Genomic DNA, 12,839 nt, shown 5'->3' on the forward strand with positions numbered 1-12,839 from the left:
TCAGCCTCATGAGGAACTGAACACATTTAGTCACTGGAGCTGTGAAGCTGCAGCTAGCTAGCTAGCTACCGGAGCTTGTTCCCTTTGTGGGAGATGGAACTTTCAGCCAGCTAAAAGCATGCTGGGTAATGTAGTTCAGTAACAAATTTTGTCGTTCATGTAAATACCGTATTTCCTCTAATATTGGCCCGGGCCTTTATTTCCCTCAGCTGCAGAGGATACCAGGCCTTTATTGGAAGCAGGCCTTTATTTCTAATTCCCTCTGTGTGATAAGTATAGGCTTTGTTGTCTGATCTGCTTCTGTTGGGGTTCGTTACTGCGACGCATTACCGATAATTACGGTAATCGACGACGGTGCGCTCCGGAGACTTCCGCCGGCCGAGCCGTCTCGTGGCATACCGCCATCTGGTGGCACTTATACGTTACAAACTACAGTTACATTATATGACAGGCACCAGGAGTTTACCGGTATCCACCGTTGTTTTTTCCTTTGTTTTTTACCCCGGCCTGTATTTGGCGCCGGCCTTTATCTGTTCATGTCGACCGCGGCCCCGGACATTACCGGAGACCCGGCTTTTAATTGACTACCGGCCACTATTAGAGGAAATACGGTAATACCGAATGGATTTCTGTGAAATTAAGCCAAACGATGTGTTGATACTTCCTACAATATATTTCAAAATAAAAGCCATCTGCTTTTTAGATTGTTGATGTGAAGAAACTTCCATACTGACAGAGGGGGAACAAACCAGAGGGTTGATGATGTCAACTTCAGTCGCGTCGTCATACATGCTGCAGAACTGAGAATTATTTCCAGCAGTAACAGTCTTGTCGTTATTGTTTGGCAGTCCAGTAAACTGACTGAAAGTGATCGTTTGTGTGTTTCAGAAAATAAAAGCCATCGAGGAGCTGAAGGAGCAGCAGGCTGCTGGGAAAACACTGCAGAAGAACCAGGTGTCCGTCTCCTCCACCTCCAACACACACACACACACACACACACACACACACACACACACACACACACACACACACTTCAGCTTCAGCAGAACACTTCACAGTTTGGTCACAAACGCAAACGCTCCCTCTGGAGTGGAGGAGTGATACAGGCTAGAAACCTCCATTTACTGTATATCACACCATTTCCACTTCATCCTCTACACCCCCCCCCCCCCACACACACACACACACACATATACACACACACATACACACACACTACATGCAATACTATAATACTCCATTAAAGTCGTTTGCTCATCTCCTCCTCAGCTTGAGAAGATGCAGAAGGAGGAGCAGCTGCTGAAGGAGCTGGAGGAGCTGGAGTTGGGCCTGTAGGAGGCGCCGGGGCTCCGGGCCGCACCCCCAAAACCAGAGTCCCATCATCCCACACACACACACACACACACACAGAAACCCCCGGGAGCTCCAGCTGAGGCTCCACGGGACAGTCAGGAGTTGTAAAATAAAGCCGCCAGATTAAAGTCAGAGCTTCTGTTGTCCTGCCAGTGAAAACCTGAATCAGCTGTAGTCCTTCTAGTGAAGCTGCCATGTGATAGAGGAGTTCGGTGAATCTGCACTCGATTGCTCTTCCTCAACGACCAGGATGTGTGTCTCAGTAAACTGAAATTGAATTACGAGAACTGAATTTGAATTGTGAGAACTGAATACAGTTTCAGAGCAAATTAATTACCTTCATTTTCAAGTTTATTGGAGTTCTGTTTCAAACTAATAAATTCAATTTCAAATTATGTGATTCAAATTCAGTTTTTTTTAATGCAATTATTCAAGTTGAGCAATTCAAATATAAATAATTAAATTTCAGTTTCTAGTGACACATATTTCTGCCCATAGAGCGCTGACGTGTGTGTGTGTGTGTGTGTGTGTGTGTGTGTGTGTGTGTGTGTGTGGAAAACCTTGAGGACATTTGTCTCATTTAACACTGGAAAGGCCGAGTCGTGTTTTGAATTTTAGAATTGGAATATTTCTAAAATGGCTTCCCTCTCACCCAGCGCTCTTCCAAGCGTTAAAGGAACTGTCAGTTTTGGCCTCACTGGGGACCCGTACCCTCTTTTCTCAACAGTTCAGTTCCTTCCATCCCACTTTGACATGAGAAAACGTTTCAGGATGTAAAACCTCAGCGGTAAACGTCAGGTTTTTGGTGTCAGTCCCTCAGGATCAAAGAGCGAGGGGCTTCTTCTTTCTAGAGCCGCCATTTTGGCACCGAGAGACATTCAACAATCACACAGGGAGAGATCCATCAGAGGAGAGAGGAGAGAGAGACCAGTTTCTCCACCCACAGGAGCAGGAGAGAGACCAGTTTCTCCACCCGGAGTGAGGGGGCGTGGCCAATATCATAGACCCCCTAAACTAGTTGGCTAGCTACGACTCCCAGCTGATTGGAAGCAAAAAATTGAAAGGCATTCTGGGAAACGTAGTAAATCACCAACTGCAGTAGAAGCAGGCTGGGAGGAAAGTGTGTTCAGCAAAACCGTAAATTCCAACACTTCATCACTAAATGACTAGATGAATGAACTGATAAGGTTGTTGATTATTTCCTATTATTTTGTTGTGTGTTTGATAATGAGCGCTGGGGGACAGAAGCCTGATCCCAGGTCAGCTGACCGGTGTGTGTGTGTGTGTGTGTTGGAGCGACTCTGAGCCACGCTGCGGTCCATCACGGCATTATTGCTATGCAATGTATGTACAGATACTGAAGCCGGTGACTCATGTTACTTCTCCACCGGTGGATCTGAAAACCTTCACATGGAGCGGCTTGTTAAGTTTAGAAGAAAATCCACTTCCTGTGTTGATGGACTGGAGAGGAGGACGATGTCACAGCTTTTGGTTTGGGATGAAGCTTTTTGATTTAATAAAACATTAATAAATGTTTTTATACTTGAGTCGCAAAGATTTATTTGCATGTGAAGTGTGTAAACTGCCTCGTCAGCGTGGGAAGGCTTGTGTCTGTCAGGAGAGTTCACTGCAGGTTAAAGGTCACATGGTGTAAAGCAGGACCCTCCTCTTCCTCTGTGGTGATAAAGGAGTTGGATGGTCTATCTAAACTTTGTGAAAGCATCAAAACTAAATCCACACAATCCATATTAGAAAAGCGAGCCTCTAATAGTTTAGACCAAAGATTCGCAACGAGACGAGTTGAAACTTTATACACTTTTTGTTCACGCTGTTTTCTCGTGATAATGAGTTAATTTTCTTTGTTTTCCCGACATAATGAATAACTTTCTGTTGCTCATGAAGCTGCAGGCTGAAGATCCGGGTTTAATAGTCTGCTTTCCTTCAGGATGTTAGTTCCAAACAGAGAATCCTTTCTTAAACAAGTTTTGCTTTCCCGAGATAAGGAGAGAATAAGTTTGATATCTCTTGGGGGGGGGGACACAGGTTAGTCATTATCTCGGGAAAATGGCGTTAATATAAAGTATGCATATACTGTATGTCCTCAATGGGCTTCCGTAGTCGGACAGCAACATCAAGCCTTTGTCCAACCAGCACTCAGAGCTGAGAACCATGTGACACACACACACACATACAACCACAGTGAAGAGCATGGTCCTACAACTTCAAATTAATAAAGAAGATTTATCTCAGTGCGTTTTAATAACCGATCTAAAGACGGTGACCCGGTAGGAACTTCCTCAGGTCTGCTATTGGTCGAACCCACTGCCAATCAAAGTTCTCTGCGTTCTTATTGGCTAACTTTAGATTCGTTAGCGCTGCTCTCTCTCGCTCTCTCTCTCTCTCTCTCTCTCTCTCTCTCTCTCTCTCTCTCTCTCTGTCTGTGTGTGTGTGTGTGTGTGTGTGTGTGTGTGTTCGTTACAGTCTCTCGGCAGTGTGAGTGGGCGGTGCGCTTGTTTCTGTCTCGGTGAAACGCTCAGAACGGGAAGCCCCGCCCCCCCCCCCCGCGGGGAGACACGCTGTTCGTATCGAACTCACCTCCGGCGCCAGACTCCACACCGGAGGGAGCACACGCCGGAAGAACCGAGCTAACCGGGAACCAGGCAGCTCTTCTCTTTACTGCGCTTCTTACGTGTCGTGTTGTAGTTCAGAGCTGTCACGTTTTCAAACTACAACCGACAGAGTTTACGGCATGTCGTGCAACAGGGGAACAGACAGGTCGGAATGCAGAGGAAACCAGCGCACGTGGAGACAGAGAGATGTAAGCGAACATCTGTACAGAACTGACTGACTTTAGTTCATGACTGTTTGTCTGGAAACTGCTGACTCATACTGACTGACTGACTGACTTATTGACTCACTAACTGACAGACTGGTTTGCTGACTGACTAACTAACTTAACTCCATGACTGACAGGTTTACTGTCTGTTTGTTTACTGTCTGGTTGGTAAACCGGCTGCTGACTGACTGAAATACAGGCTGACTGACTGACTGCTTCACTAACTGACTGACTGGTTTTCTCCCCAGTGTTCAGCAGTGATGGATGTGAGCAGAGCAGCTCAGCCTGGCAGTGAGGAGGATGAAGAGGCTCCGCCCTCTGCGGTCGGCCCGGGCGCGTGTGGCTCCGCCCCCCTGGTGTGGGGTGCGGCGGAGGTGCGTGCGGTGCGTGCGGCGGGCCTGGTGGGGGCGCTGCTGGGCGCTCTGCCCCGCCAGCCGCGCCAGAACGGCCGGCTGGGCCGACCGCTGCGGCTGAGCCGGGAGGAGCGGCGGCTGCTGGCCGAGAGCCGCCCGGGCGCCGCCGCCCCGCCTGACCCCGCCCCGCCGCCCGACCCCGCCTTACCGTCTGGACAGCAGGTCAGCAGCCAGGTCAATCAGCTCGGGGTTTGGAGGCGATACTGGTCGCCGACACCTAATGGTGAAAAGTAGGGTACTGAACTGGCCATCTTTGTGCCAGGTGATGTCCTGTTGTACTCTATAGAAGGTGACATCACCTATGTTAAATTTAATCTGAGTAATTTTAAGAACATCAGTGTCTCTGTCTGCTGCAAAGCTTTTTATACATACTATGATTTTTCCCCATCTGTCTTATTGCATAACAGCCTGGTCACAGGCAGGTGTGACTAGGGTTGCAAAATTCCGGGAATTTTCAAAGTTGGAAACTTTCCATGGGAATTAACGGGAATTTATGGGAATTAACGGGAATTTATGGGAATAAACGGGAATAAACCAGGAATTTACTAAATTGAAGGTATGCTCTTAATAGGGAACTTAAATATAGTTGGGGAAAATATATTTTAGCATAATCCTGACTAAAACAACCAGATATCATGCAAGTACAGTTGAATATCTATGCTATTCCTCAATCACATGCACACATAGCACACTGCTTACTGCAGGGCTGTTGAGGCCACGCCCCCTACATGCACTGTGCATTCCTGTGCATTTTTATTAATTTTTGAATGGGTTGGGTCGGGGGGATGAGTAATATTTAACTCAACATTCATGTTTTTGTTCTTCAATGAAAGAATTTATTGTTCAATAAAATATTTAACACTTGATAAAGTTCTACTTACAAATAAATCTGTTTTAATTGTATTATTTTGGATGGATGTCTGCTTATAAAAAAACAAATATTTATGCTTGGATATGATACCTTTCCATTAAATTGCCCTCAATTCCCAGTTAATTCCCATAAATTCCCATTAATTCCCATAAATTCCCATAATTCCCATGGAAAGTTTCCAATTTGGAATATTTCCAAAATTCCCCAGCTTAACTTCCCATGGAAATTGACCGGAAACTTTCCGGAAATTTACCGGAAATTTTCCACCCCTTTGCAACCCTAGGTGTGACTACACTTAAGCCTGTGTGCCGACTCTATAAACTAATTCTAAAAGTACTAGATAAAAAAAACAAGGGATTATCATCACTGTAACATCCTGAAAAAATATAATTTTCTCAATTTTGATAACTTCTTATTTTACTCTGATACATGCCTGATGTTTAAAATTATTCATAATCTCGCACCCCCTCCTCTTAGAGGACGCCTGGCCTATCCTGGCAGTGGCAGTGCTGGTAGGACTAGAGCATCTTCTAGGGCTGACTGGGCCCCTCAGCTCAGACAGAAAGACTTTGGTCAGTCTGCCTTCTCAGTTAGAGCAGTGGGGAAGTGGAATTCTACACCCACAAACATTAGAAACTCAGGAAGCTTTGCAGTGTTTAAAACCAGCCTCAAGCTTTGGCTAAAGTCAGCACAGATGTGTCACCACCAATGATTGTTTTGTATATATTGTATTTTTATACTGACTCTATCTATCTGACACTGATGGACTTTTATGTATTGTGCTGTTTTATGTCGTGTGTTTGTTGTTCTGTGGTTGTTTTTTTGGTCGACCTGCCCAGGGACAACAGATGTAAACTAGCTACCAGCTAACTCTGGTGCAATTACTTTTAATTGTGCGCTGTCCCTGTAAAAATAAACACTAAATAATAATAATAATAAAAATAATCACCTGGCACAAACACCAGCCAATAGCAGATGGCCAGTGCAGTACCCTACTTTCACCTTTAGGTGTCGGGCCTCACCACAGATGTAGGCGGGTTTGGAGAGTAAATCACATGAGACAGTTCTGCTGCACTGCAGAACACCTGCTGTGACATCACTGATGGGGGCGTGGCCAGACCACAACCAACTTCTGATCAAAATAAGTCAATACATTTTTTACACGAGAGGTTTTAGTCTCAGCAGCTATTTTTTCTTCTTCTAATGTGTGTCCTCATGGAGGTTTTCTGTCATTAACAGATATAACAGATAAAACACAGGGTTGTTTTCCTACAACATGGCGGAAACAGCCTCCAGGCTTCTGATTGGCCCTTCAGAAGCCTGTGGGTGATGTCACTCACAGTCATTTAGTGTTGATTTAATCCTTAAGGGAACGCTGCGTGTCGAATGTGGTGATGTCACCACAGAGGTCAGCCTCCTCAGGTCCTGACCCGCAGCCTCGCTGACTCCGCCCCCCCGGACCCCGAGCGGTTTTACCTTCAGGATGCGTTTGATTTCTCGTTCCGGCAGGAGGGCGAAGGAGGGGAGGCGCACCGGCGGCTGGTGGAGCGGTACGAGGCGGCGCAGGAGAGGAGCTACGAGGAGCAGAGCGTTCTGGCCCTGGAGGACAGGAAGGTGGCGCTGCTCCGGGCCGTGGCAGGTGAGAGGTCAGAGGTCAGAGGTCAGCGGGTCAGAGGTCAGCGGGTCAGAGGTCAGCGGGTCAGACAGGGAAACAGCTGATCAGTGTGAACAGTGAGGGAATTGACGGACGGTCTGGTTTGCTGCAGCGTCCGTTTTACATTTCGGTGTGAAGCGGTTTCCACCTTTCAGCCTCATGAAGAGAATAACAGAACTCCTCCTGCATGTTAGCTGACTCTCTGTTGTTATCTGAATTCGTTCGGCTCCAGTTGTAATATTGAAATGATCTCCCTCCTAAGAATAATACAGCAGAACTTCCCTTTATCTGTGAATCTGTAAATAGATGTACCATATCGTCATAATATCATTATCATAGCATCACCATATCGTTACCATATCATCATATCATCATCATATGATTCAGCTGACAGATGATGAGTCTGTCAGCAGGTTTTTATAAATCTGAAGGCTGCACACTGCAAAAAAATGTCCATCTTAACAAGTCATTCAGTTGGTTATTGAGTCCTAGAATTGTAATTTTCCTAAAATAAGCTGAAGAAATCTGCCAGTGGGGTTTGATAATTTCACTTGTTTCCAATGCAAATCAACTTGTTTGAAGAATCAAGAGTCTAGAGCTACAATGATGGATCGATTAATCGATTAGTTGTCAACTATTAAATGAATCGCCAACTATTTTGATAATCGATTAATCGGTTTGAGTAATTTTTTAAGAAAAATAAGTCAAAATTCTCTGATTCCAGCTTCTTAAATGTGAATATTTTCTGGTTTCTTTCCTCCTCTATGACAGTAAACTGAATATCTTTGGGTTGTGGACAAAACAAGACATTTGAGGACGTCATCTTGGGCTTTGGGAAACACTGATCCACATTTTTCACCATTTTCTGACATTTTATAGATCAAACAACTAATCCATTAATTGAGAAAATAATCCACAGATTAATGAAAATAATCGTTAGTTGCAGCCCTACAAGAGTCATTTTCTTGATGCAGTGCAGTGATCTGCTTTATTCTGACTGGTTTCAACAGACTGACTCTGTTCTAGAAAACTCCTGAAACAAGTGAAGCTGCAGTGGAGACCAGTGGACTTATCTCTCCTCACTGCAGAATGTTTCTCCTGGTTTAAGACTTGAGGCTGAATATGAGACTAGACGACTCGTTCAGACGGAGCTTTCCGGTTTTGTTTCTTCAGTTTCGGTGTTGAACCGCAGAGTTTTCTCACGGCTCTCTGCAGGTGGGACCGCAGGCGAGGCGGCGGCGGCCCGTCTGGAGGCCCTGGACCGGAGCTTCGCCTTCCCCCGCTCGGCCATGGCGGTGCAGCTGAGCACGGCGCGGGCCGGCCTGACCCACTGCCCCGAGGGGCGGGACTTCCTGCGGGCCGGCCCGCCCGCCGCCCGGCCGCCCGACCCGCGCTCCGACACCCGCTACCGCGTGTTCAGAGACCTGAGGGGGCGGGGCTTCTACCTGACATCAGCAGGGAAGTTTGGAGGAGACTTCCTCGTCTATCCAGGTATTATCCAGATTCATTCATTCATTCATTCATTCATTCATTAATTTATTCATTTAGTTCATTTTGATATTTATGTTTAGTTTTAGTTAAGTTTGTATTTAGCTTCAGTTCTTAGTATAGTATAATAATAATTACAAAATAATGATTACTCTACTCTGCATTTTCCGTTGTTTCTCCACCGGATCAGATTTGGAGGGAAATCTGCTGGGTAGTTTTTTGCTCATTTTTTTAGTTTTCTGACAGTTTCTACCTGCTGCACATTAAAGATATTTTTCAGATGGGTTTTGTCGTTCAGTTCCAAACAGCAGAGACCCGGCTTTCCCCTGATCCACCAGGCACTAAGAAACCAAACCAACACAAACTTTATTTATACGTCACATTGCAGACACAGTGTGCTTCACATGAAGACGTGGCCCTGAGAGAGTTGGCTTAGGAGGATTTTTAAATGCTTTTGGCATAGAAGGTCATTGTGTTGGACTATTTTTTATTTTTTTTATTTTAATGTAAATTTTAATGTAATGGTTTTTAATGGTTTTAACCCATTTATTGTTTAATCAACCTATTTTATGTAAAGCACTTTGAGTTGCAGTCTATGAATGTATGAATGGTGCTGTATAAATACACTTAAAACACACAAAATATATAATTTGTCTTGTAAAATTACATAAAAAATAAAGAAAGATAACATAGGTTAGCATTATAATAAAAAAACATAAATAGATAAATAATAATAAATATAATAACACGTGTTAAACCTACAGTACTGTGCAAAAGTCTTAGGCACATATAAAAAATGATGTAAAGCGAAGATGCTTTCAAAAATTATAAATATCAAAAAATTACTTTAACTCACAGTCTGCTGACACTGAAGAAACAAACATCTCAGACACATTGGGCCTCATGCAGCAACATTCTCTTAAATTTCTCTTATATTTTCTCTTAATTTTCTGAGAGAAGTAAACTCCAGATGCATCAAACGTTCTTAACCGTCCAAATCTGCTCTTACCCAGGTGCTGAAGGATGAATCCCACCTGATCAGAAATTGGAGGCGCGTGGCCGATTGTTTGTTATTAGCATAGGTAACGCCCCCTAAACACCATATAAGGGCAGGTGTGCCGTGTGCAGATACTCTGGCACATGGCCAAGAATTGGAGAGGCGCTCTTGGCGATCTGAACCGGCTCAGCAGCCGTTCATCCGCCTCATCAGATAGATCTGTGTGATCTGTAAAAACTCTTCTGTTCTCTGTAGGTCTGGATGGACGAAGCATCAGAGCAGCATGTCAGCTGATCAGAAGCTGAACCACGCAGTATCATCCAAGGGTTTTTATAGTCTTAATTGGGATCAATGGACCAATAGTATTTCTGTAGCCCACGAATTGAATAATCCAATCATTATAATTACTTTAAAACATATAATAATCTAAATTTGATTATATGATATTCATGCGTTTTTTATTTTCCTCATATTTAAAACTTATGTTTCCTTGCGTTGGACAAACAATTTGTGGACTGTGAAAACGAGATTTTTCTTATCTTGGTCAGAGGAACATTTTCTCTCACCTAAGAGAAGAGCAAAAATAAGAAAACATTGGTGAATCCCAGAAATCAATGGGTACTAACAAAATAAGAACAAATCGTGGATACGAACAAAAATAAGAGAAAATGTGTTTGTTTATCGCTTCCTGCATGAGGCCCGATGTCGATAGAACCCGCAGGGTGCCGGAGACCTGCACAGTCCTGCACAGTCCTGCACAGTCCTGTACACACAGAGGATTCAGAAAAGACTTTTAAACAGGCAGCACAGACCGACCGGGCGACTCACAGGTCCGACGGCAGGTCAGAGGTCAGAGGTCAGATGAAGGAGTAACGTCTGTGATGTGTGTTTCCCGTCAGGAGACCCGCTGCGGTTCCACGCTCACTTCATCGCGGTGTGTCTGTCTCGGGACGAGCCCCTCCCCCTGCTGGACGTCCTGGCTGTGGCTCGTCTGGGCTCCAACGTCAAGAAGACCGTCCTGCTCTGCTCGCCGGGGCCGGAGGACGGAGACGGAGACGGAGGCGTGGTCTACACCTCCTTACAGTGGAGTGGAATGGTTTAGTCCAGGAACCAGCGACAAATACGGCGATCAATACCCTGGATCAGGAGTTCACAAACTCGTTTCACGTCAAGAACTCCAATAGAAGCTCAGAAGGGAAAGACTCTGTTAGAGGAGATTTTGTCTCAAAGGGGCAGGGAGAGATTTTCCATCATGTCTCTGTGGAGGTCGACCGGCTCGCTGATCACACGTCTGCCTTTCAAAACTCACTTTCCTGTTGCTCTGTTTTGTCTCCAGTGCAGATCAGTCAAGGCGATTGATCACTGATCGCCTCTGTGAGGAATGTGAGAAGATGTTTGTTGTTAGAGGTGAATTGGAACTTCTGATCGGTTTACGCTCCCTCATTCTGACTGCTGGGGACTGAAATAAAAGTTGAATTAGACCGTTCTCCTTGCTGTGGACTCCCTGGAGCCTCCTGCAGGACCCCTGCTGGTCCCCGGACCACACTTTGGGAACCACAGCCCGAGATCAGAGGGTGTTAAAGAACGGGAGCCAAAATGGAAGAGATGAGAGAAGCTCAGAGCCGCAGCTTCTGGCTGTGAATATGGAACGGTGTCCTCCATAACATCACAATAGTAACCCGGACAACAGAATCACCGGTTACTATAGCAACGACCAACGGAGCAGCACTGTGGAGCCAACATGGCCGACACTGGGGACTGAAACTACCTTAGATTTAGATTTGTTTGTTTGTTGTTGTTTGTTTGGGACCTAAAATAAAATGTGAGTATAGTGGAAGTGTTTGATGTCGTCTGATGTAAATGATTTCCAAGTTGCACCAGAGAAAATAATTACACACAACACCATTAAACAGTCCAGGAAGTTTAATGTGGTTCAGCTCTGTGACGGCATCATATGGAGCTTGTTAACAGCCAGGCAGTGAAGCTCAAGTGAATCCTCACATACAGGATCCTGTTGTCTGGAGACTCTGCGAACCAGTAAACCCTTAAAATAACCTTAAATTTACATTAACTTACATTCATTTACCCCTTAATTCACGCAAAATCCCCTTAAAATTAATTAGGGGAGGAGACTCCATCAAAACCTCCTTAAACTTCCTCTTAATCTTGACTGCTTACTTTCTAATTTCATGTCAAATTCAGGGAGACAGGAACTTTCCATTAATAACTCATTAATAACCTGTAAACCTGCACAAAAGTCATGAAAAAAATCCCTTATAAACCCATGATACTAACCTTACTTTATTAAAAGCTGTTATTTTTAATGGATAATTAATATTTATGTAATGAGAATTTAAGGATGTTTCAGGGAGAAAGTGAAGGGCTTTGGTTTGGTGTGATGACAGTTTCCTCCAGCTGGTTTCAGAAAGCTGAGATATTTGTTACAGAGGGACACTGTGCTTAAAGATGGCCGCCTTCCAGGCTTACAGCCAGTCCTGCCATGCTGTCCCACAATGCAACACACACAGCGTTTCTGACTCTGAAATCACACTAAGAGCAGGCGTTTTGTCAGGATGATTTTTCTCTGCTGGAGGAAAAACATGGATGTCAGCAGGCCGACGTCTTTAAGCGCTGTGATTGGTCACAAACCATCAAACCTCAAAATACGTTTGATTTCACTCACTGTAAACAGTCGAGCTGAACGATATTGACAAAAAATCGAATTGTGATTATTTGACAGAATATTGAAATTGCGATTTAAAAGTTTTTCTTGTCATAAATCGTGACTTTGGTATTATAAGGTTCTATCTGACCTTTTTGTCAGAACTGAGTTAGTCGCATGAACCTATTCTATGAGTGCCTGTTGACATATGTGTGGTGTTATTTTTTGAAAATAATGATTTTTGAGTCAACAAAAACAAAAGGACCCATCTCCATTTAACTCAATAGATGCTGAAAACTTTGAAGCTCAGAACTATCCTGAAGGCAGATATAACCTTATAATTCTAAGCTCACTAAATGTATTAGAACTTTAAAAGTGATTTAGTAAAAAGAAAAAACAAAACTAGATGTGCAGATTTACTGAGTTTGAGTCTGATGGAGGTTTTCATTCTAAACTCCTTGTTCACAAATCCAGTTTGGACCAAACTCTCTCTGAAGAAACCGACTGCAGACTCTGAGATCTGGAGATTGCAGAAGTTCATATTGAGATTTTGATTATATTTTTC

At 44.3% G+C, this 12,839-nt stretch overlaps 2 protein-coding genes across 5 annotated transcripts in view; both read left to right on the forward strand.

Moving 5' to 3' along the window:
• The window catches only part of eif2a (eukaryotic translation initiation factor 2A), an 18,640-nt gene extending 15,772 nt beyond the window's left edge, over positions 1-2,868 (forward strand). For both annotated transcript variants that reach the window (XM_071532909.1, XM_071532910.1), the window contains 2 exons: positions 889-954; positions 1,270-2,868. In XM_071532909.1, the coding sequence (XP_071389010.1) occupies positions 889-954; positions 1,270-1,335 (132 nt within the window). In that variant the 3' untranslated portion in view covers positions 1,336-2,868. The remainder of the gene's footprint in view (positions 1-888; positions 955-1,269) is intronic.
• A 1,125-nt stretch (positions 2,869-3,993) lies between these two features.
• Positions 3,994-11,442, forward strand: tsen34 (TSEN34 tRNA splicing endonuclease subunit). Of its 3 annotated transcripts, none has more exons than XM_071532921.1 (5): positions 3,994-4,171; positions 4,438-4,764; positions 6,983-7,112; positions 8,301-8,618; positions 10,512-11,442. In XM_071532921.1, exons 1-5 carry the CDS (start codon positions 4,103-4,105, stop codon positions 10,712-10,714), a joined length of 1,047 nt encoding a protein of 348 aa, XP_071389022.1. In that variant the 5' UTR covers positions 3,994-4,102; the 3' UTR covers positions 10,715-11,442. The 3 variants fall into 3 exon arrangements, with proteins under 3 accessions (XP_071389022.1, XP_071389023.1, XP_071389024.1); XM_071532922.1 differs by having other exon boundaries at positions 8,343-8,618; XM_071532923.1 differs by lacking the exon at positions 10,512-11,442 and adding an exon at positions 8,914-9,148.
• Positions 11,443-12,839: the final 1,397 nt, after the last annotated feature.

The sequence above is a fragment of the Centroberyx affinis genome, unplaced genomic scaffold (genome assembly GCF_046629955.1).
Source record: "Centroberyx affinis isolate AG114_WGS23_722 - 3 ecotype Tasmania unplaced genomic scaffold, CSIRO-AGI_Caff_v1 ptg002281l_1, whole genome shotgun sequence".
In the NCBI taxonomy this organism is placed as follows: domain Eukaryota; kingdom Metazoa; phylum Chordata; class Actinopteri; order Beryciformes; family Berycidae; genus Centroberyx; species Centroberyx affinis.